The sequence below is a fragment of the Marmota marmota genome, unplaced genomic scaffold (genome assembly GCF_001458135.2).
Source record: "Marmota marmota marmota unplaced genomic scaffold, marMar, whole genome shotgun sequence".
NCBI lineage: Eukaryota > Metazoa > Chordata > Mammalia > Rodentia > Sciuridae > Marmota > Marmota marmota.
Window position 1 is genome coordinate 42,397,259 of NW_026000108.1, and position 25,607 is coordinate 42,422,865.

Here is a 25,607-nt window from a genome sequence, read left to right on the forward strand (position 1 = left end):
ATCTGTAGTGTTTGAAATCTCTGCTATTAAAAGATTTGGGCTTTTTCCCTATAGTGTAAGAGGCCTCATTTCCTTGGATCACTCAATCTTTGAAGCCTTGGATTCCATATCTATAACCACAGAGCTTTGTTCTTTGTTTCCTGCAGTTCTAATCTTATAATTTAGTATCTTTCCTTCCTTATGCAAAATATTCCTAGTTACTCTTTCATTTCTTTTATCTTCCAGTAAGCACTAATCTTTTCTAAAACCACATTTGGGGTTTAATACATTTGTTTTCAGTCAGGACAGATGTACCTGCCTTCCACAAATTCACAGAGTAGTTAACCATAAATTCATTGTGTCATTACATTCCTGGAGTAGTTTGTCCTCTTCCAAAATATCCTGTTTTACATTTTAAGTTAATGTGGGGGAAAAAATGTTAGTTGCAAACCTGAATTGTTATCTGTATCTAAATACCTCTTTGCATTGAAAATGAGTATATTGCTATAACTTTAAAGGACCATCCATAGTTCCTAAGTTATAGGGTTTTTATTTCAAGGCTTCCTTAATTGCTGGAATGAATGAGAACATGCACTGGAGAGTGCATCAAACTAAATTTAGTTTCCTTTTGTAATGCAGATAAATGTCTGATCTACCTTATTAAATAAAATTTCAGTGCCTTTTTTTTTTTAATCAATATGTAGGTATCAAAACTGCTTTCACCAGAAAATGTGGAGAAACAGCTTTCATTGCGCCCCAGTGTGAAATGATTCCAATTGAATGGGTTTGTAGAAGAATAGCAACTGGTTCTTTTCTCAAAAGAAATCCTGGTGTCAAGGAAGGATATAAGTTTTACCCACCAAAAGTGGAGATGTTTTTCAAGGTAATTATTTTATGCTTCTGTGTCTTACTATAAGGTAGCAGCAAAGTTAAAATTATAAACTCAAAAGATTTTGAAGTTTTTGATATTGGGAATGTTGTAGATATTTATGCCAATAAAGTACACTTTCATTAACAATGACAAATCAGGTTTTTAAAAGAAAATGTACTTACCTTAGACCAAGTTGACTAAGAAAGGGAACAAACTTAAAAATTTAACACTAATTGGGAAGAAATATAACATTTAATTCAAAATTTACAGTTAAAATCTTTCTGTATTCTAATATAGGAAAACATATTGAGCAAAACTATATAAGAATATAGGAATCAATGGTTATAATTTTTTATAGGCTTTGTTTGAACCACTTTACCCCTCCTATCTTGTTAAGCATAGATATTAAAATTGTAAATTATGTTTAAATTTGTTTATTGAGAGAAGACAAATTTCTTTCAAATACTTTATGACCTAGAGAAAGTTACTTACCTAAATATCTTGAATTTTAAAGTAGCTATTAAAAGCAAATAAATTAGCTGGGGTGCTATGGCGCATGCCTGTAATCCCAGCAGCTCAGGAGGCTGAAGCAGGAGGATCGTGAGTTCAAAGCCAGTCTCAGCAAAAGTGAGGTACTAAGCAACTCAGTGAGACCCTGTCTGTAAACAGAGTACAAATAGGGCTGGGCATGTGGCTCTGTGGTCTAGTGCCAGTGTGTTCTACTCCAGTTACCCACTCCCCCCACCAAAAAAAAAAGCAAATGAATGAAAAATAATTACTTTGAACTAAAGGATATTTTAAACAAATTTTTTTTTTTTTAGAGAAAACGAATATTCCTGAGGAATTTATGCTCAAGGAGAAGTACTTTTTTCTGAAAAGTTCAAAAAAATTGTAATTATAGTACTATACTTTATTCCTAGGATGATGCCAATAATGATCCACAGTGGTCTGAGGAACAGCTAATTGCTGCAAAACTTTGCTTTGCTGGAGTTACTATAGGCCAAACTGAAGTGGACATCATGAATCATGCTACACAAGCTATTTTTGAAATACTGGAGAAATCCTGGTTGCCCCAGAACTGTACATTGGTTGATATGAAGGTACTAGAAAACAGAAATTTACAAGTAAAGGTTATTATAACTGAGAAGTGTCTTTAGTAATATCATTTTTTAAAACGTGTTCTTTGGCAATATGCCATTTCTAGATTGAATTTGGTGTTGACATAATCACCAAAGAAATTGTTCTTGCTGATGTTATTGATAATGATTCCTGGAGACTCTGGCCATCAGGGGATCGAAGCCAGCAGAAAGACAAACAGGTAAGTAATGCTGTGAATTTTTATCCTTTGAAAGATCAGATTGGGACAGGAAAAACAAAGGAAAGATAAGGTGTGTATCCTTATGAATCTTGATTTGTTAATTTCCATTTACTTTTAAAGATAAGTATCTCCTATATCTTGGACATTAGTAATAAACTTATAAAGCAGATTTCTTGTTTATCATCTTCCTTGACTCTCCAAAAACTAACAGAGTAAGTATTGTCCTTGTTTGGCTAGTTGAAAACTAAGACTCTAAGGGGATAGTATCTTCACAAGTACAAGAATAACTGGCAGATCTGGGACTCTACACCAAGTCTTCTGGTCTTAATCAAGCTCCATTCTGTTTTTTCCTAATAAAAATTAGGTTGAGATCCTCTATATGCTTAATACACAGGAATTCTCAAGGCTGTTAATTGTAGATGCTAGTGTAGAAAGCACTTAACCTTAAAGGAAAATAAAACTTTTACTTCGCTATTGAACTTTCTCTAATTTAGGAATGAATTTCTATATTGAGATACGTTTTCAGATATATCTCATTTAAAAAGTTATCACACTCCCTACTCAAAACTCATAAACCGGATCATTTCTAACTTCCTATCTTATTTTCTAGTCTTACCGTGACCTCAAAGAAGTAACTCCTGAAGGGCTCCAAATGGTAAAGAAAAACTTTGAGTGGGTTGCAGAGAGAGTAGAGGTAATTTTCTGTAGTAAACCTGTACTGTTATGTGTTTTTCTTCTAAGAAAACCTTGTTTCAAAATAAAATGTGAAAGATATAGTGTTTTTCTCTTCTTCAGTGACTTTGAAAGAGAGGAACACCTTTACGAAATGTCCCAGTCTACTACCCTTACTGGTATACTAGAACTCTCTGCTAGTAACTGGCAAGTGTATTGTTTCCAGTTCCTGATAGGTAAACCTGGGATCCTGTCAACTCTCTGTCCCTGTAGGAGAAACTTTTTACGTTTCCTACCATTCCCTACTACAGTGCCAACATCATAGGATGGATGGAATGCCATGTAATTTTATTTTTTAATTTAAAAAGTTTTTGTTTGTGGTGCTAGGAAACAAACCAGGGCCCCTGTGCATGCTAGGCAAGTGCTTTATCACTCAGCTATATCCCCAGTCCCTCCATTTTACTTGGTTCTTTATGTTACTGGTCTTTGAAACCCAGGCCTAAGCAACATCCCAGTCCCCTTCACATAATTATAAAATGTCACTTTAATTTTTTTTAATATTATTTTTAGTTGTAAATGGACATTTATTTTATTTATATGTGGTGCTGAGAATCAAACTCGGTGCCTCACACATGCTAGGCAAGTGCTCTATCACTGAGCCACAACCCCAGCCTTCACTTTAATTTTTATGATATTACAATTACTATAGTTACATGGGAGTTCGAGGGAGTATCTGATTATCCAATGATCATAATCACCTTTTAGAACATTATTTCCATGTTGCCAGACACAATTGCACACACCTGTAATCCCAGTAACTTAGGAGGCCGAGGCAGGATTGCAGGCCAGCCTCAACAACTTAATGAGACTTCTCTCAAAGTAAACATAAAAGTGGGGGTGGGGGGACTGGGAATGTAGCTTAGTGATGAAGCATCCTGGAATTCAATCCCTGGTACCACAAGAAAAAAAAAATTTTTTTTTTAATTGTTTTAAACAACCAGCTTACAAATATATATAATATGACCTCTAGTTTGGCTGATCATGCTGTTAAACATCTTTAGAATGAAATGGTTGGTTATAGTTTCTTGAATAATAATTAAAAGGCTTGAGGATTTTATTAATAAATATTATATATCTGATTTAAAATCTTCTCCATTGGGTCTTAATTATGAAGACCACTGTCCTTTATACAGAAAAGTTATTGTACTCATTCCTGTTTGTCCATTTTTGTCTTGTTCTTTTTCATATCCATGTTTTTCTATTTTAGTTGCTTCTGAAATCAGAAAGTCAGTGCAGGGTTGTAGTACTGATGGGTTCAACTTCTGATCTCGGCCACTGTGAAAAAATCAAGAAGGCTTGTGGAAATTATGGAATTCCCTGTGAACTTCGGGTAACATCTGCCCATAAAGGACCAGATGAAACATTGAGGATTAAAGCTGAGTATGAAGGTAAACTTCAAATAATTAGACCATTTTAGGTGTTGTTTGTTTTGCCAAAAAAAAAAAAAAATGTGTTTTAGACTAATACCAAAAAGTTGCTTTTCCATATTCCCAAGGGTAAGTCTTGAAATATGCTATGCTTTCAAGATACTCACCTCCAAAGAGCATAAGATCTGGGGTGCTTGAAAAAGAAAGAAGCAGGAAAAAAAGAAATGAAAATGCAAACCTGAAGGAAATCAGACTAGAACTGTGAGGATCTCTGATATCTTAATCTAACAAGCATCCCTTTGAGCATTGTCTCTTAACGTGCTCCAATAGAAAAGCCCCATAGAGGTTCCAGGAGGCCTGAGTTAAAATTGCAGATCCTCTCTGCTATCTTTAATGGTTAACCTTCCCTGGAAGACACTAAAAATGAAGCCACATAGTTTTATATTCAGAATATAAGTATGTAAAAGAAATGATAAGACAGTGTTGATGTAAAATAATAGCTTCCTGGGTTCCGAACCAAATATTTCCCTACTGGAAAAAATGTTGATTGACACTTGTAATGGTCATTGTTCCAGGAGTGTACTTATTGGTTTTGTTTATTTTGTGATACCAGAGATTAAACCCAAGACCTCACACATGCTAGGCAAGCACTAAGCTAAATCTTCAGCCCTTTTAATTTTTATTTTGAGATAGGTTCTCCCTAAGTTACTGAGGCTGACCTTGAACTTGTGAGATCATCTTTCTTTAACTCCCAATTAGTTGAAATTATGGGTATGCACCATTATACCTGACCCAGGAGTGATTTAAGACATAAGGGCACGTTCTTTTTTAAAAAAACAAAAAAAAACATTGTTAAGTCTTTTAAATGCTTAGCAAAATAATCATCTTATGATTTCCCTAGGGGATGGCATTCCTACTGTATTTGTGGCAGTGGCAGGCAGAAGCAATGGTTTGGGCCCAGTGATGTCTGGTAACACTGCATATCCAGTTATCAGCTGTCCTCCCCTCACATCAGACTGGGGAGCTCAGGATGTGTGGTCTTCTCTTCGATTACCCAGTGGTAAGTTACCCTGAAAATTTTTTTTAACTGTTGTTTACAAAAATTGAAATATATATAACAGTGTGGAGAATAGCATAATGAAATCTCATATACCTATCACCCAGACTCAGCAAGTAATGTTTTGTTTCATGTATAAACCCCCCTTTTGGGTTGGGTTATTTTAAAGCAGATTTTTTAATCTGGTGATGAGGATCAAATCAGTGCCTCATACATGCTAGGCAAGTGCTCTGCCACTGAGCTACAGCTCCAGTCCCTCCCATCTGTTTTTACAGATGCTTAAATTAGGATCTAACAGTCTGTATATTGAATTTAGTTGATATGTTGTCTTTTTTTTTTTTTTAATATTTTTTAGTCGTAGTTGGATACAATACCTTTGTTTTGATTTATTTATTTTTATGTGGTGCTGAGGTACGAACCCAGGGCCTCACACACACTAGGTGAGCAATCTACCACTGAGGCACAACCCCAGCCCATGAGTTAAGTCTTTTTATAATTTTTTTTTTTTTTTCCCAGTGGTAGGTGGACATAATACCTTTATTTTTATGGGGTGCCAAGGATTGAACCCAGTGCCTCATGCATGCTAGGCAAGTGCTCTCCCACTGAGCCAGCCCAAGTCTTTTTTTTTAATATTTATTTTTGAGCCTTGCACATGCTAGGCAAGCACTCTACAGCTGAGCCACAACCCCAGTCCTATTTTGTATTTGTATTTTATTTAGAGACAGGGTTTCAATGAGTTGCTTAGCACTTTGTTTTTGCTGAGGCTGGCTTTGAACTCTCGATCCTCCTGCCTCTAAGATTACAGGCATGTGCCACCACACGCAGCTTGAATTTTTTTCTTTATGGAAACTTAGGATCTTTTATCTGTACTGATTATTCTTAAATTTCACACAAATGTGATTTGGTAAGTCTGTTTTTATTGTGTATGGCTTTGTGGCTCTTTTAATAAGATACTTTATTCCTTAAATCAGAGAATTTTCTTGAATTATTTTTTACCCCTCCTTTGTCTTTATTCTGTCATTTTTTAATTTATTCTTCACATTTGGATTTCCTTGATTTCTATTTTCTTTCTCTTGTTGCTGTACTTTCTGATATGGCCTCAATTTTGTATCACATCCTAACCTTCTGTTGAGTTTTTCATTTTGAATACAGTAGTTTTACATGTCTAGTAGCTCTTTTTTTTTTTTTTTTTTTAAAGAAAGAGGAGAGAGAGAGAGAGAGAGAATTTTTTTTTTAATATTTATTTTTCAGTTCTCGGCAGACACAACATCTTTGTTTGTATGTGGTGCTGAGGATCGAACCCGGGCCGCACGCATGGCAGGCGAGCGCGCTACCGTTTGAGCCACATCCCCAGCCCTCTCTTTTTTATTCTCTTAGTTTCCCCCCTGCAAGAGTATCATTTTATTGTTTAATCTGTGCAGTAACATCTTCTGATTTTGTGGTCTTATTAATTCATTTCTTCAACTCTGGTGATTGAGCTTGTATGGGGGTACTGTTAAAAAAAAAAAAAAGAAAACTAGTTGGAAACTGGCTCTACTGTGGGTTGATCTGGTAGTTACTCTCCAAATAATCTCACACATCAGTGACTAGGTCTTTTCTTGTTAGAATTACACAGAGAAATTTTGTCCCCATCTTTTGCCTGTATGAATAAATTTGGCTGCCAGCATTCAGGAAGCTTAGGGGGGAATCTCAACTTGTGTGTGTAAACTTCACTCCCTGTTTTCACTATATCATTCCTTGCCTCAACTATGCCTGATATCCCCCCAGTCCAGAGACTGAAGTGTTTAACCTCAGATAAATTGAAAACTCTGCCATGTTGAGGCACTTACTCAGATAGACAAAGGAAAGAGTTCTTGAGGGCCTAATTACTTCTTAGACTTTTATTGTTTGGTCCTCTTCTTTTTGGCCCAATTTTTATTCCCACTTCATGCCTCCCTCAAAGGTATCTGGTGCAACTAATTCCTCTTTTAGCAGGGTTCTATGATAGTAGTTAGGTTGCTTCTCTCTCTTTTTTTTTTTTTTTTTTCTTTTGTTTTCTTAATCTATTAAGTTAGTTACCACTTTATTTGCTTTTCAGTTGTCAAAATGTTACTTTTGTTTATCTCTTTGTCCTAATATGTTTATGCCTATTTTCTTTATTCCCTTTAAGATGGATTTAGTATGGTTCCAGAGATATATCTTGTGCTTAATCATCTTCACTAGATCCTTAACTACACATTGATTACATAAACTTCTCGAGTTTAATATTCACTGAAGCTATAAATAAAGCTATTGATCAAATTTATGCCAGAGGAACTATATACCTATCGTCCATGGACATTAGAAAAGGGGACTATGGAGATGGGGTAGAGTGTTTCCCTCACATGCACAAAGCCCTGAGTTCAATCCCCAGCACCACTAAAAAAAAAAAAAAGAAAGAAAGAAAGAAAAGGGAACTATGATGAGCAAAAATAGGACAGGTTTTATCTAGTGCTATTCAAGGAGAGAGAGGGACTCTGGGAAATGTGTACATTCTGGTCACTAGAATTAGAGATAATCTGTGTGTGCATGTGTATTACTGGGCATTGAACCCAGAAATCCTCTAACATTGAGCCACACCCTAATCCTTTTTATTTTATTTTGAAATGGGGTCTCACTAAGCTGCTGAGGCTGTCCTCAAATTTATAATCCTCATCCTCTCCAGTCTCTAGGATTACAGGTGTGTGCCACTACACCTGACTACGGACAGTGTTTTTGAAAAAAAAACATATAGTGACTAGTACATAAGATCCTGAAAGATTGCTCATCTTTCTTTCTATGATGTCTTGTTCACTAGATAACCATTTTGATTTGTTTATTCATTTCGTTTGAGGTGTTGGGGGATTGAACCCAGGGCATCATGTATGTTAGGCAAGCACTCTATCACTGAGCCCTTGTACTTTGATTATTAACTGACACTTCAATTTTCTGTCTTTTCCCTTTGTGAACTATAGGTCTTGGCTGCTCCACCATACTTTCTCCAGAAGGATCGGCTCAGTTTGCAGCTCAGATATTTGGATTAAACAACCATCTGATATGGGCCAAACTGCGAGCAAGCATACTGAACACATGGATTTTCTTGAAGCAGGCTGACAGGAAAATCAGAGAACATAGTTTATAAGAAAGAATATGTCATTTCATTTTTTTAGGCGAAAAAATACAAATTTCTAGTTCAGCTGCAGAAGAAAAAGCAAGATGAAAAGATGATTTTAGATCAGAAAACAATTTATTAGTGAATAAACTCTTCTAGATGGATGGATTAAAAGTTCATCTGTTCATATTAATATTCCTTCATTGCTAGTGAAATTATTGTAGAAACATTTTCAAATTAATCTCTTACCCCACTATATGACCATTGTTAGGTAACATTTTTTAAATGCTAATAAAATCCTATTATAAAGCTCCAAAGTCATTACTTGACCTTCTGTATTGTAACCTATAAGTTTTAGAAAGTATTGATTATATCTTGGGTGATAAGAGTAACATAGTCCTTTCATTTTATGGTCTTTACAAATTTGAAGGCATGGTTTTTTATTTGTACCTCAGAAAATGATATGCATTTACATGTATTTTGGGCTATTAATACATCTTCTTTGTGCTTTTGTTTTTGTGGTATGATGAAACTCAACACAAGCATTCTTTCTACCACTGAGCTACAACCCCGACCCTGGGTTTTTATTTTCAAGTTTTTTCTTTCTCTCTCTCTCTCTCTTTTTTTTTTTTTTAAAGAAAAGTTGAGATTAGTGCAGGCCAAAGAGGAAAACACATGAAATAAGATGAAAGGACACTGTAGAAGTCATGGAAAGGGGACTTTTTTGATACTTTCTCTGATGTTTATCAGGACATTTCCCCACAGGAAGAAAAATAGTCACCTTTGCCATCCCAAATGAAAGACTGAATTCAACTTAACTGTGAAACTTGATATGGTTGTTACCAAATGCTCAGTCCTTGTCCCCAATGCCAATCCAATAATGAGGGCATGGTTTTGAGAAAAAGAAAAAAGTTTTTATGTTTTGCTAGCAAAGGAGAAACAGGGGACTCCTGTCCCAGAAGCTGTGATTCTGCCCATCAGCAGGAACAGGAAGCTTTAAAGAGGTGACTCTTGGAGTTATAATTCACTTATTAACATGGGAGGTGGATAGTCATTTCTGAGATCTTCTGCTACCATCCCCAAAGTCTGAATTACTCCTTTCCTATAGTGGGTGAGTACTCAAGGACAGATAAATCTGCCTAAAATGGGGAAGAGAGGTAATCATGTTTCTCCTGAGATTAAGGAGAATCAAGGAGAGAGGAAGAAAAACACCTCCATTTTAAAAATAAGTTGCAGTGGCAGAGCAGCAAGGGCTATATTCAAAGCATAAGTTACGGGCTGGGGATGTGGCTCAAGCAGTAGCGCGCTCGCCTGGCATGCGTGCAGCGCTGGGTTCGAACCTCAGCACCACATACAAATAAAGATGTTGTGTCTGCCGAAAACTAAACAATAAATATTTAAAAATTCAAAAAAAAAAAAAAAAAAGCATAAGTTACATGGTGGGTGCATCTGTGGGTCACAAACTTCTTTTAGTTCTAATAAGACATGTTTTAGCCACACTAATAATCACCAGCCTACCATCATTTGCAGAAATTGGATCTCCCTGTTGATAATATTAGGGGTTTTTTGGCTAATGTAAGAGTAACTAGGATGCACCTCTGTAGAAGCACTGGTTACTAAGAGGTCAGTTGTGTTTTATTTGGATCTTAGCTGTGATTTGACCCAAGTCGATTCTGTTGCAGTGTTTTTGCTTTTCTTGTGCTCATCACATTCCTATTTGAAATGGGTAACCTAACAATAGTAAATTGACTCCCCTTGCTAACCTTCCTATTCTCTTGGTCTGTTGCTCTACTGGCACCTTCCCAATAGTCCTCTTAATACTGTTTTAAACATTTTTGTATTGGTTGATAGTGGACTTTTATTTACTTATTTATATATGTGGTGCTGAGAATCAAACCCAGTGCCTCACATGTGCTAGGCAAGCACTCAACCACTGAGCCATAACCCCAGCAGCTGCCTGCCACCCCTCCCTGCCAATGGTCTTAAAGGACGATTTCTTCCTTTTTTGGTACTGAGGATCTAGAGACAGGGTCTCTAAATTGCTCAGCACTTAAGTAAACTGCTAAGACTGGCTCTGAACACAACTCTCCTGCCTCAGTCTCCCAAACTGCTGGGATTACATGGGTGTGCCTCCAGGCCTGGCAGGATTAGTTTCTTATGTATACCATGGGTAGCTTGTGATTACCTGCCACTTTCCAATACCAACTACTGTGCCTATAAGTTCATAGAAAAGCATGCAAAATTTAGGAAGGGTGAAATCACAGAATATAGAGAAGGTCTTTATATAGATTTAGCATTATTTCATTACATTGTCTTTTCTCTTTTTGTTAAGCATTGGTGAAATCCTCATTATAATTCATCTTCAATCTATAAACCAGTATTTTGAAATCACATTGTGCAGCCCTGAGAGTATTACAGATCCCTGAATGTTAATCTGATGTCTACCTTGGACTTATTTGTAAGATTTTACATGTGTATTTTTAAAAATATATTTTTTGTAGTTGTAGATGAACATCATGTCTTTATTTAATGTGCTGAGGGTCGAACCCAGTACCTCACGTGTGCTAGGCAAGTGCTCTGCCACCGAACTACAGCCCCAGCCCCTGCATGTGTATTTTTATGAGAACAGGGAAATGTTAGCTTTCTCCAAAGACCTGATTCTCCTAAAATTTTAAGAATATCTGCTACAGATGAAATTTTGATAAGACCTTTCCTACACATTCTTATTTCTCACCTCCAAACTGTTAATAAACTGCTTAAATGAGGGAAAGTTTATTTTGGCTCATTTTCAGAGATTCAGTTCAACAAACTGTTAATAAACTGCTATCTCATCACTTGTGTGTTAGCTTCTCATCACTGTGACCAAAATACCTGACAAGCAACTTAGTTGAGGGAAAGTTCATTTTGGCTCATTTTCAGAGATTCAGTTTATGGTCCAATGACTCCACTGTTCTGGACCCAATGTGAGACAGAACATCATGAAGGAAGGGTGTGGAAGAGGAATGCTGCTTCATCCAGGTAGCCAGGAAGCCAAGGGGGTTGGATGGAAAGGGGCTGCAGGGAAGATGAACCCTTCCTAGGTACATACCTAAGTTACCCACCTCCTCTGGGAACATCATACCTGTGGTATCTATATACCACACCTAAACTAAGATGGACTGGCTTACATTTCTCCTAACTTTAATACCAAAAATTGAACCCAGGGCACTTAGTTACAGAGCCACATCCCCAACTCTTATTTTTAATATTGAGACAGGGTTGCTAAACTGCTGAGGCTAGCTTTGAACTTTAAATCCTCCTGTCTCAGCCTCCCAAGAACTGGGATTACAGGTGTCTGCCACCACTCCCAGCATAGGTCTCATCTAATCACTGCATCTCTGAATATTCCTGCATTAATACAGGAGCTTGGGGGGACACCTCATACCCAAACTATTATTCATTTCACTGGATCCCTTTGGGGTTACCTAGTCTTGGGTCTCACGCTTGCCAGGCAAGCACTTTACGTCTGAGTCACAGCCCCAGCCCAAGGGTCTTTATTTTTACCAGTTAAATCTATTAGTTACTAGACTTCAGTCTCCATATACTATATAATCCTCAGTGGCAACAAGTAGTACTTTATCTGTTGGATTTCAAGCTCCAGGAGATGAGAAAACATTTTACACTTTGTTTCTCTAATGCTGTTATGCTCTAGCCAACTGCTAGAGATGAATTATAGTTTTCTATTTTATGCTAATTTTAAAACAGACTTAACACGTATTTATACTTCGGTTTCCTGGACTCTGAATTGGTTACTATTTCAATTCTTCTGCTCTTCTACAGCAAAGACTCCACACAACACAATTCTTGCAATACATGAAAGATTTTAAGCATAGATTTTAGACTGGTGGATGGGACCATTATGAGTGGTCATCAATTTTACCATTACTTTCATAGTAGAATGCTTATATCCTCATCAGTCTAGAGTAAATATTTGTCTGAAAATATTTCTATTGTTTTGTAAAAAGTAACTTACACAACCCTGTTTGTCATCTCTGGATGTTTTATAATTTCTGTGGCTTGTAGGTGAATATAAATAGAGGAAGAAAAATTGTTCAATGAATGTAGTTTTTAAGCTTTTATAATAAAAGCATGCTTAGAATTGTTTTTGCTTTTTTAAAAAATACAGTATTTTGAAGGGGAGAATGAAATCTTTATTTTAATTTATTTATGTTTTATGTGGTGAGGCAAGTGCTCTACCACTGAGCTACAGCCCTAGCCCTGTTTTTGCTTTAAAGCCTTTTGAAACTCAATTACAAAGGATATGAGAATTAGATAAGTTAATATATATATAAAGTATATCCTGGCACATAAAATCTATTTATGTGTAAAAGCTAATATGAGTAGAATTAATTCACTCTGAAAATTAGCCTTACTTCAATATTCTCATCAGCTGATTTAGTTTCTGAAAACATGAAAGCAGTATGTACAGTATGTGTCATGGAGCATCCATAAACTATGCCATTTTAGACCAGCACTCCATAGAAAGCCATGAAAATACTTAAAAAAAATACTTTTAATAGTGTTTTAGTACTCAAGTCTCCCATATCTCAACTACTTGGAGTTAATCTCACATTATGATAATGAAAATTAAAATATTTTTGAGCACATTACTCTTTTTTGTAAATTGGAACTGAATATCTCTTCTCTTCGGCTTGCCTTGCAGAATTGGTGAGATGATAACATCAGATACTGTGCATGAAAGCTTTTTTAAAATCATAAAACAGTGTGGTGGCATACACCTGTAATCTCAGCAACTCAGGAAGATCACCAGTTCAAAGCCAACCTCAGCAGTTTAGTGAGGTCCTCAGCAATTTACTGAGACGCTGTCTCATAAATAAAAAGGGCTGGATCTGGGGTTTAGGTAGCTGATAAAACATTTCTGGTATGTCCCTGAAGATGTTTCCGGAAGGGATTAACAATTGAATAAGTAGAGTAGTTAAGAAAACAATTGCTCTCATCAATGTGGATAGGAATAGTCCAAGCTATTGAGGGCCCAGGAGGAAGGGGAATTTTTATTGCAGGTGGAAAACTTAAATATTGGCTTTCCCGTGTCTCTAGTATGCAGACAGAGGGCAGATTATATGACTTCTCAGCCTCCATAATTGCTGAGCCAATCCTTCATAAAGTATTTCTAAACATCTCCCACATCTGTTTCTATGGAGAGCCCCAACCCTATAACATGCACCGGAAAAGCAGTGTTGAACAAGATCTGATTTCTGCCTACAGTAAGTCCCAGAGTCTTCCAGGGACAGATAATTTCAAAACATTCTGTTAATTACTCAACATGGAATAAGGATAGGGGACTATGAATACACAAAGGAAGAGGGACTGTTAGAGTGCTAAAGAAAAAAGATACACTGTGAATGAAAAAGAGGGACTCTTCATTCCTCACAATCTACTTCCACTCTCTCGCTTTTCCTTCATTTTCTTCATAGAACTTAGTATCCCCCAACTACAGTATATATTTGTTTATTTACTATGTCTCCCAACTGGAAAATATGTTCCCTCAGTATAGCAGGTTGTCTTCTTTTTTGGGGGGGGAAGGTGGGTACTAGGGATTGAACTCAGGTGTATTCAACCACTGAGCCACATCCCCAGCCCAATTTTGAATTTTATTTAGAGACAGGGTCTCACTGAATTGCTTAACACCTCACTTTTCCTGAGGCTGGCTTTGAACTCGTGACCCTCCTACCTCAGCCTCCCTTGCCACTGGGATTACAGCTAGGAGCCACCGCACCCAGCTGGGTTGTCTTCTTTATTGTTAGTTGTATACCTAAACAACTAAAGTAATGCATACCAGTTGCATATACAAAAGGCAGTGAAATACTCCAGTAAATAAAGTGTAAATTCCCAGAGGTATGGAACATGGACCAACACATAACCTAATACTAGAGGAGTATAGCATATAAGAGGGATACCGAGTGCATACCCAGTTTGGATCTTGGATGTCCTCCTAATAAAGGCTTGGCTACCAGCCAATTACTGGGAGGTGGTAAAACCTTCTGGAGGTGTTCATGGAAGGAAGTAAGGTCACTGGGGCATGTCCTTGAAGAAAATGTTGGGACCCTGGTTTTCTCTTTCTCTCTCTTCCTCTCCTTCCAGCTACCACGAGGTGAGCAACTTTGTTCCACCACACACTCTACACCATGAAGTAATGCCTTGCCATGGGCCCAAAAGCAACAGACAACCAAAAGCCAAAATAAATGCTTACTCTTTGTAAGTTGATTATTTCAGGTGTTTTGTCACCATGATGGAAAGCTGACTAACAGTAACAAAAGACCTATGTGGGTTGGAGACGTGGTAAGCCCGATCACAATGGACCTCACATGTTGGGCTTCATAGTTAGGAGTTTATCAAGAAGATAGGAGAGTGGAATCAGATATATACTAAAAGATTTATTCCTTTCTACCACATGAGGAGGACACAGCTAGATAAGATCAATTTTGCAGGGGCCTTAGCAGCCTTACCAGACACCAAATCTCTTGGTATTTTTAGCTTGGACTTCCCATCCTCTACAATGTAAGACATAAAATCATGTATTTGATCACTCTGGTTTGGAAGACTGTCTAAAAAAATAGCAGATTAAACCTACATATATGTATCCTGTTTGCCACAAAACTCCCATTAAAATAAGAAGAAATAGAAATCCAGGACTTTTCAGCCATTTGTACAATCTACAAGGTGAATCAGATCAAACTTATACTGCCAATTCTTATATAAAGTCAGTAAGTTATAAAAGCACTACTAAACAGTGACTTACGAGGGGGGGCATAAACACCTTTGAAGAATCCAGCGTAATCTACATTTTCACACAATTTTGAGTATACCAAATATCATCTGGGATAATACCCTTGATATCTAGGCACATGGCTTGAAACCTATGATAATTCCAGAGTCATTGAAAGTCCCAAACTCTTCTCATGGTTTTTACATGAAATGTGGCAGACATCATACAGCGTAGCCAGTTGCTGCCCATACATGCCCTTAACAAATTCACAGATTAAGTAAGAAAGATAAAGCAAATCTCATTAAATTTAAAAATTGATGCTGGGTGTGGTGGCGCTCGCCTGTAATCCCAGCAGGAGGCTGAAGCAGCAGGATCATACGTTCAAAGAGGGCCTCAGTAACTTAGTGAAGTCCTAAGCAACTTAGGGAGACCCTGTCTCAATATAAAAAGGGCAGGGGATGTGGCTCAGTGGTTAAGCGCCCCTGGGTTCAATCTCTGGTACAAAATAAATAAATAAAAGTTGAGTACCAACTAGATAAAGTACTCACAAAAAGTACGGAGTGGTGTCAGATCCTACGGATACAGTAGTATAAGCAAAGTAAATATGGTCTCTACCTCTCAGAGTGAGATAGTCCTTAAAGAATCATCAGTGCTGCAGGTGGAGCCTTGAGCTGAGGGTGTAGCTCAACGGTGGAGCGCTTGTCTAGTAGCTTGCAAGTTTAATCTGCACCGCACACAAAGCTTTAGAGAATACAGCCATAAGGTTGCCCAGTCTGCAAGCCCAAAATTTCCTCAAAGAAGCAATTTTAACCTAGATTCGTTAGGACAAAAAGGAGTTAGCTAGGTTGTTGGAGGAAGAGAGTGACAGGAGTTGTGAAGGACGGACAGGACAAATGTCTGCAGAGTAGGCCATTCAATCAAATGTTTCTATTATTTACCACCCTGCAGACTTATTTCTGGCCGACCGTCACCCCTGCCACACTTGGCCCACGTCGGTCGCCCTATAAATGCACGCTGAAACTGAAACTATTTGGTGAACCCCTTCGAAACCCCCTCCCGGATCCTGCACTTCCTCACTCAGGACCACCTTGGGGTAAGGTATATCGACCGTAAGCATGCGAAATTTTTGCCACGAGACTGGAAGATTACGGTTTCGACGCTAACGCAAGGGGAGCAACACTCCTCTCTACGTGACGCTTAGCAACCACCAACTTCCCCTCTGCGCGGCCGACTGGGGGATCCTCTTCCGGGGCAGAGGTCATCCCGCCCTTCCCCCGTCTCCTCCAAGATGGCGAGCGGCGGCAGCGGGGGGGTTTCAGTGCCTGCGCTGTGGAGTGAAGTGAACCGTTACGGCCAGAACGGCGACTTCACGCGCGCTCTCAAGACCGTCAACAAGAGTAAGTGTGGGGCGGAGGCTGGGGCGGGCCTGAGCCGGCGGGAGGATGCCACCTGTTTCCGGCGCAGCGGGAGACCCTTGCGTTCTCCTGGCACTGACCCAGCGCCTGGAGGGTGCGGATCGCAGCCTCTCGGCGCCAACCGGGCAACTGGGGGGTCCTCGGTTGCTTAGAGCCACGTGTACTTCTCTCTACCCACCCCGCGGGACGCAAGGGAGGGATTTAAAGAGACCGCGGGTCCTGGAGCCTCTTTCGAACTGTTTTCTTATTGAGTCCTTTGTTGCCTTATTTCGAAAACACGCCACCTTTCCATTTGCTCTTCCTCTTGAATTGAGGGATCAAGTGTTGTTCAGGGTGCTTGATCTCTTGGGCCTGGGCGGGGGAAGGAAGGTGCCTGGGACACGTAATTGACATGCTGGCGCTGACAAGGTGGAAGCTGTACGGATTCGACCTGAGAAGGGCTGGTCTTCAGGTCAGGCCCGTCATTCCCACATAGAATCTCACCAATGCCATTTAACCAGAAACTGGGTATGCGAAAGTACTAACGTTTGAAATAATGTCGGAAGAAAAGTTTGGCCTGTTCCCACCCCCCTACCCCCACTTAAGTGATCACTTCAAATTTTTAACAGCCTTTATTGTGAGCGACTCATTAAATTTTATTCTTTACTACATAACTACAGTATAGTATTGAAAGTATATTTTAATGTTTTCAGTCTTTCTTCTTTACTGAAGGTGCACCCTGTATATGTTAGATTTGGAAATGAAGTTACTAAAACAGTTTAGCTTTGCAGAGCAGTAGTAACATAAAAGGTGTGGTAGTATCATACAAGGCTGTATAAATAATTTTCCACAACCTATTGCTGAGTTGGTGTGAAAAGTAGTGATGAATGCTCACAGTGCACTTTTGGTGATTTCCGACATTGGGAAAAATATCTACTGATATATTTTTTTTATTTGATTATTATTTGATTCCTAAACTTAACCTTTGGCTAGGTTCACAACTAACACTCTACACTTAATAGAAGGGTAGTAAGTTATTCTGCAAAAATTATTTCATCAGCAAAGGCTGACAGTTTGTTTGGAGGAATATATTAACTGCTAGAAATTCCTTGGATCTTAGATTGAAAATTGAACTCCTAGTTGCCCAGGAATGACAGGCAATTATGAGGGTAAACACTGTGGCATTGAAACTAGGTCACCTGAGTCCTTTTTTCTACTTCTTTTTAGTCACCTTAGTAAATAAGGGGAATCTTGAATGGTTTGGGGGAACATTGCCAACAAGGTAAATTTGTGTTCTTATAGTAATTTATAATTTGTAAGATTTTTCCAAACTATTCTCATTTTGTGGGTTTTTGTTGTTTGTTTGTATTGGGGATTGGACCCAGGGGTTCTTTACCACTGACTACATCTCCAGCTTTATTTATTTATTTATTTGGTACCAGGGATTGAACTCAGGGGCACTCAACCACTGAGTCACATTCCCAGGCCTATATTGTATTTTCTTTGGAGACAGGGTCTCACCTTGCCATTGGTGAGGGTAGCTTTGAACTTACAATCCTCCTGCCTCAGCCTCTTATTTTTTTATTTTGAGATAGGGTCTTCCTAAGTTGTTGAGACTGGCCTCAAACTTGCCATTCTCCTGCCTCAGCCTCCAAAGTCACTGGAGTTACAGGCATGAGCCATCACACCTGGCTCATTTCATGTTCTTGATAACCTTGTAATATAAGTTATGTTCTCATGCTCATTCTGTATATCAGAATAACCGATTTGGTTATTAAATTATTTTCCCAAGACTTTAAGACATCTAGGGATGCCAGTACGGTGACTCATGCCCCTAATGCCAGCAGCTCAGGAGGCTGAGGCAGGAGGATCAAAAAGTTCAAAACCAGCCCCAACTGAGCCAGGCCCTGAACAACTTAGTGAGACCATATATCAAAATAAAAAATAAACACTGGGGATGTGGCTTAATGGTTAATGGCCCCTGGGTTCAATCTCTGGTACAAAAAATAACCTGGGGGCGAGCTTGCACTGTATCTGATTCTACATGAAATTATTCTTTCCCTGTGAAGTCATGAAATATATAGGATGCAGCACGGGTCCCAAGATGAAGAAACTGTAGAAATAGCTTCCTTCTTGCTGCTTTATTTTACTGCACTTTTTTGGCACATGCCTCATGAATATCTTTCTCAATAATTAAGTCTGATTGATAACTTCTTCTCTTTCTTAAATGTAGATGTACAGAGTGCCTTTATTTTATTTATTTATTTGTATGTGGTGCTAAGGATCGAATCCAGTACCTTACACATGCTAGGCAAGTGCTCCACCACTGAGCCTGTATCCCCAACCCTCCATAACTTCTTTTTGTCACTTAAGTTACAGATGACAATCACTTTTTTTTTTAAAACTGTTTTAACATCGTTTCTATTACAATAAAATTGGAAATACCTCATCTTTGAGGCAGGGATCAGAAAACTTGGTAAAAGTATGAAAAGGGAATGGATTTTTTTTTTTTTTAACATACAGTATCTTTATTTACTTATATGTGATGCTGAGGATCGAACCCAGTGCCTCACATATGTGAGGCAGGTGCTCTACCACTGAGCTACAGCCCCAGCCCCAGCCCAAAGGGAATAGATTTAAAAACGACTTTCTGGCCAGGTGTGGTAATGCACAACTATAGTTCCAGTGGCTCAGGAAGCTAAGGCAGGAGGATCACAAGTTCAAAGCCAGCCTCAACAGCTTATCAAGGGCCTAAACAACTTAGACTCTGTCTCATAATAAAAAGGGCTGGGGATGTTGCTCAGTGGTTAAGTGCTCTAGGGTTTAATCCCTGGTTACACACCACCACCACCACCACCACCAATGACTTTCTTTAAATTGTCCTCCAGTACTTCAGATCAACAAGGATGATGTAACTGCTTTGCACTGTAAAGTGGTCTGCCTTATCCAGAATGGAAGTTTCAAAGAAGCCTTGAATGTCATCAATACTCACACCAAAGTGTTAGCCAAGTAAGTGGTGCAGTTAGTTGTATAGTTATTAAAAACACTTGTATTAGAGCTTTAATCTCAGTAAGAAAGAGGTAAATTGTACAAAGATGTGGAACATAAATAGGAACAAAAATTTAGAAGTTAAAAAAAGAAAAAGGTACAGAAGACAAAACATGTAGGGTAAGCATATTTAAGTGTAGAGTGGATAAGCATCAGAGCTGGTAGAGGTTGTTAGGATGGTGTGGCAGTCTTAGCCAGACCTCTGTGCCTAACTTCATTGAAAATTATTTAGTTAAGTATGTTTTTAGGTTAAGATCTTTTAGTATTGTAGTTCTTAATAGTGTTTAGACTATGTAGTAGGGGTGTTTTGTTTTTTTTTTTGGTTTCGTTTGTTGCTGTCTTTTTTTTTTTAATATCTTTATTTTATTTATTCATTTATTTATTTTATGTGGTGCTGAGGATCGAACCCAGTTCCTCATGCATGCAAGGCAAGTGCTCAACCACTGAGCTATAACCCCAGCCCCTGTTTTGGGTTTTTTAGGTAATCTTTTTCTTTTTTTCATTTATTGTTTTACAAAATGTTAATTTATATTATGAATTGTTACTGTAATTTGACTTTTCTTTACAGTCTTGCCTAGCCCTCAAAAGAAGTACGTATTGAAATTAAGTTGTAGCATATTTATTCATTAATGGGACAGTGGTTTCTGAGATGCAGAACTGAATATAGTACACCTCCTTTTATAGGAGGAAGAGAATAAAAATTTATTTATACTTTTTTTGTATTTGTGAAAACAAATACTAGAAGGAGAAACAATAATAATAATCACTTGGAGGGGATAAGAAGGAATAGGTTCAATCTGTATAGCAGTAGAAGTAAAACCTCTTATGTATTGCAGATTAAAAACTAAATTTAACACTTTATTAAAAAGAGGGTGTGGGATATAGCTCAATTGGTAGAGTGCTTGCCTCACATGCACAAGGCCTTGGGTTTAATCAACACCACACACAGAATTAAAAAAAAAAAAAAAAGAAAAGAAAAGGGGTACAGTTTTCTACTGTTAAACATGTTTATCCTAAATTCAGAATTTTGAATATTGGCAATTTTGTGAGATAGAGAAATTTTCCAAGAAGTTTATTAGGTAAGTAAATAAAAGATATTGCCATTTGTTTTGATAAATAGTACTTTTCCTCTAGGGGTTATGTTTGAAATTTAAAAGTGAGTTTAATTTTTTTTTTTTTAGTTGTAGATGTACACAATACCTTTATTTTTATTTGTTTATTTTTATGTGGTGCTGAGAATTGAACCCAGTGCCTCACATGTGCTAGGCAAGGGCTCTACCTCTGCGCCACAATCCCAGCCCCAAGATGAATTTTTAAGTCTGTATGTGTAATGCTGCTTTCCTAGATGTATCAGTTATCAATTGTTTGATTATAAATACTATGTTCTTTTAACTTCTGGTTATTTTTTCTTTGCTAATAATTTTCTTCTTGAACAATTTAAAAGAAACATCATATGGCTTATTTTAGTAATATATTTGAGAAACTTCTTAAATATCCCATTAAAATTAATGATTTTCTTTGTGTCTAAGACATTTGATTGTTTATTTGGTTCATGGTTAGCTTCTTAATTGTTAGTTTCAGAAGACCAGTAAAACTGTTAATGTCGGGGAAAAAAAAAGAGGCTGGGGAAATGGATGTAATATTTTCTTTTACTTAGCCTATGATTTTTTGGACAGGTCACTAACTTAAATTTCCTTATCTTTTGTTGTTGGGATTAAATAAATTAATACATATCATGTGTTTAGAGCAGTGTCTGGCATATAGTGAGTGCTTTTTATTGTTAGGCAATAACCAGATTTTTTTTTTTTCCTTCAGTAACTCTCTCTCCTTTGAGAAGGCATATTGTGAGTACAGGCTGAACAGAGTTGAGAATGCCTTGAAGACAATAGAAAGTGCCAACCAGCAGACAGACAAATTAAAGGAACTTTATGGACAAGTGGTAATTACTGCTTTAAAACACCTGTTGACAATCATTCTGGGTGAGCATGACTACCTGTAGCATGGAGCAGGGATGAGGAAACCCAGCCCATCCTGATGCTCCACAAAACTGGCCACCAAACCAGTTCTTGAGGTTTGAATATATTCCCTCTTCTTGATCTTTGTTTGAACAGTTGTATATATAGTGTTCAATGAACAAAGGACTCTCCCAGGATAGTTAGAAAATTAAGAAAAATGAAAGATCTATTTTGTGAAAATTGAACTTCTTAGAAAAATGAAGGCCAGTGAGCTTATATACTTACACAGATTTGAAACAGTATTTATTTCAAGTATTTAATTGGCATTTTATTCTGAAAAGAAAATTCTGATGGATAAGAATTTGGGTGATTACATCTGCCACCATTAAAATATATTTTATTAATAAAAATATTTATACCAGAAGAATTTTGAAACATTAATATTAAGTCTTAAAATAGGGCTATTCATGATGAGAGGGCATAAATGTATTTATAAACTGAATAAATTTATGATAAATTCCAGAGGTAGATGAAGGGCACCAATTGCTGTTACACGTAGTGGACTGATTGACCCAGAGTGACATTTATTACTGTCCTTTAAGGAAAACTTGAACTGAGTGCAGAGGCAGGTGTAACTGCTCAGGAGGCTGAAGCAGGATTGGAAATTTGAGGCCAGTCTGGGCAACTTGGTGAGAATCTGTGTCACAAAAAGTTAGGGATGTAGCTCAGTGATAGAGTGCTGTCCCCTATGTGTGAGGCCCTGAATTTGATCACAAATAGTGGAAGAAAATAGAAAAAAAGAACTTGAATGAAAAAAGCAGGAATTATGTTGTAGGTACTTGAGACAACTGTACAATAATTGGTTTCTGAGAAATAGAAAATGAAGATTGTACATAGTGAATTCCTAGGAAATACTAAGTTTTTTTTGTTAACATTTTATTTTGTTTACTGGGACTTAGTAATCAGTTTGTATTGGGAAAAAATTTTTCCATTGTTCTGATTCAGGTAACGGGATAGCCTTCTATAGAAAGATTTTCTTTCACAACCCATATCAGTCCTTAACTAATTTCAAAAAGAAAGGTAAATAGAATTACTTTTCTAAGTTTTCTAATTTTAGAAAAGATTAATTACTAGTAGCTTTTTGAAAGTATTACAGCATATAAAACTTATATTCAAATTATAGAAGAGATGATTGATTGCCTTATTATGATGAATTAGGTTTCCTACTTAATGGTTCCAGAAAGCATTACTGTGTTGTTAAAGATATAATGTCATATTAGTCTCCTCTGATATTTTCACTTCTTTTTTTCCTTCAGCTATACCGTTTAGAACGTTACGATGAATGCTTAGCTGTGTATAGAGATCTTGTCCGAAACTCCCAAGATGACTATGATGAAGAGAGGAAAACAAACCTTTCAGCAGTGATTGCAGCTCAAAGCAATTGGGAAAAAGTGGTTCCAGTGAGTACCCTTGTGTACCCATATGGCCATGAAATAGCATTCATGTTCAATGTTTGACTGGTATTTTGCTCCACAATAGGAGAACTTGGGCCTCCAAGAAGGCACACATGAACTGTGCTACAATTCTGCATGTGCACTGATAGGACAAGGCCAGCTGAACCAGGCAATGAAAATCCTACAAAAAGCTGAAGGTAGGAAGTTTTTTAATGTTTTTTTTTTTTAATATTTATTTTTTAGCTTTAGGTGGACACAATATCTTTATTTTATTTTTATGTGGTGCTGAGGATTGAACCCAGTGCCTCACGCATGCCAGGCGAGCGCGCTACTACTTGAGCCATATCCCCAGCTCTGTTAATGTTATCTGTAAATATAATGTGATTCTAACTTTGTAGAATGTTTCTTTCTTTATTTTTTTGGTACTGGGGATTGAACTCAGGGGCACTCCACCACCGAACCATATCCCGAGCGCTATTTTGTATTTTATTTCGAAACAGGGTCTCACTGAGTTGTTTAGCGCCTTGTTTTTTTTTTGAGGCTGGCTTTGAACTCGTGATTGATTCTCTTGTCTCAACCTCCTTGGGATTACAAGCATGAGCCACTGCGCCTGGCTTGTAGAGTATTAACAAAAATTGCGTTTGTCATTTGTGAAATTATTAAATGGAAGTTACTGAGGCATCAGAATTTTAAGGTCATATGATCTTTTGTTGGTTGGTTTGTTTTTTATTTACTGGTGATTTAATCTAGGGATGCTCTACCACTGATCTACGTCCCCAGCCCTTTTTAGTTTTATCTGAGATAGGGTCTTGCTAAGTTACCCAGGTTGGTCTCAAACTTGCTATCCTTCTGACTCAGCCTCCCAAATAGCTGGTATTATAGGCATGTGCCACCAGGTCCAGCTGGCTGCCTGTTTTTGACCATGTTTCTATCTAATCCTTAAATCAGTCCACTCATTTATCTGACCCTCCCCCCACACCTTGAACCTAGGGCCTCACTCACACTAGGCAAGTGCTGTACCACTGAGCAACATCCCAGCCCCAGCCTTTTGTTTTTAAATATTTATTTTTTAGTTATAGTTGGACACAATACATTTATTTATTATTTATTTTTATGTGGTGCTGAGGATTGAATCCAGGGCCTTGCATTTGCGAGGCGAGTGCTCTTCTGCTGAGCCACAATCCCAGCCCTTTTTAATTTGAAACAGGATCTTTCTTGTTAAATTGTTCGTGCTAGCTTTGAACTTGTTGTCCTGCCTCTACCTCCAAAGTAACTGGGATTATAATCATGTAGCACTTTTCCTGGCTTCATTTACACATTCTGTTTTGTTTTGGTACTAGGAATTGAACTTGGAATGCTTTACCGCTGAGTGACATCCCAACCCTTCTTATTTTTTATTTTGCAACAAGGTCTTGCCAAGTGACTAAGACTGGCCTCTAATTTGATATCCTCTTGCCACAGCCTTTTGAGTTGCTGTGTTATAGGAATGTGCCACCGTGCCCAGCCATTTCTTATAGTCTGAATTTTTTTTAATTGGACACAATAACTTTATTTTATTTATTTATATGTGGTGCTGAGGATCGAACCCAGGGCCTTGCATGTGTGAGGCAAACGCTCTACCACTGAGCCATAACCCCCACCTCTAAAGTCTGAACTTTGAGGAGTAGAATTTTGAACAAATTACTGTAAATATTAAATGTAAATTAAGTGACTTGATTTTAATCATTTATAACAGTACATGGCTTATAATAAAAAACTAGATACTAGTTATTGTTATACTAGTAATACTAGTTGTTATTGTACTACTATTTCAAATAGGTAATAATATGGTATGCTTTTGTGTGTGTGTGCACATACATAATAGTGGGATGCATTTTGACATATTCATAAAAGCATATAACATGGTTTGCTATGTTTCAATCCCAGGTATTTCCTCTTTCCCCAGTCTCCTCCCTCCCATGACCCCCTTCTTCTCCTCTGTTGGTCTTCCTTCTATTTTTTACTTATTTATTTTAAAATTAATTCATTTTATTTTATTTTATTTTATTTTTTGGTAATGAGGATTCAACCCATGGGTGCTTAACCACTGAGCCATATCCCTAGCCCTTTTTTTATATTTTATTTAGAGACAGGGTCTCACTGAGTTGCTTAGGGCCTTACTAAGTTGCTGAGGCTCGCTTTGAACTAAGGATCTTCCTGCCTCAGCCTCCCTAGCTGCTGGGATTACAGGTGTGTGCCATGATGTCTGGCCTATTTTTTATTTTTTAAATTGGTGCATTATAGTTATATATAGAATTGAAATGAATTGTGATATACATACTTGCATACAACATAATTTTTGGTCATGAAGCTTTCTTTTTTGGGGGCTACCAGTGATTGAACCCAGGTGCTTTACCACTGAACTACATTTTAGCCCTTTTATTTTTTAATTTGAGGCAGAATCTCACTAAGATACTGAGGCTTCACTAAGTTGCTGAGGCTGGCCTCAAACTTGGAGCACATCCCAATATGCTGGATGTGCTCACCACCCCTGGTTCATGAAGCTTTTAATTAAGAA

General features: G+C 37.6%; 2 protein-coding genes across 2 annotated transcripts in view; both read left to right on the forward strand.

Moving 5' to 3' along the window:
• Positions 1-8,745, forward strand: part of Paics (phosphoribosylaminoimidazole carboxylase and phosphoribosylaminoimidazolesuccinocarboxamide synthase) — a 38,503-nt gene extending 29,758 nt beyond the window's left edge. Inside the window, 7 exon segments of the mRNA XM_015482131.2 lie at positions 684-862; positions 1,771-1,950; positions 2,055-2,168; positions 2,779-2,862; positions 4,108-4,288; positions 5,169-5,327; positions 8,297-8,745. Coding sequence (XP_015337617.2) covers positions 684-862; positions 1,771-1,950; positions 2,055-2,168; positions 2,779-2,862; positions 4,108-4,288; positions 5,169-5,327; positions 8,297-8,463 — 1,064 coding nt within the window. The 3' untranslated portion in view covers positions 8,464-8,745.
• Positions 8,746-16,441: 7,696 nt separating this feature from the next.
• Srp72 (signal recognition particle 72) overlaps positions 16,442-25,607 on the forward strand; it is a 33,685-nt gene continuing 24,519 nt past the window's right edge. Inside the window, exons 1-5 of the mRNA XM_015482134.2 lie at positions 16,442-16,596; positions 19,482-19,602; positions 21,457-21,580; positions 22,913-23,056; positions 23,136-23,247. Coding sequence (XP_015337620.1) covers positions 16,488-16,596; positions 19,482-19,602; positions 21,457-21,580; positions 22,913-23,056; positions 23,136-23,247 — 610 coding nt within the window. The 5' untranslated portion in view covers positions 16,442-16,487. The remainder of the gene's footprint in view (positions 16,597-19,481; positions 19,603-21,456; positions 21,581-22,912; positions 23,057-23,135; positions 23,248-25,607) is intronic.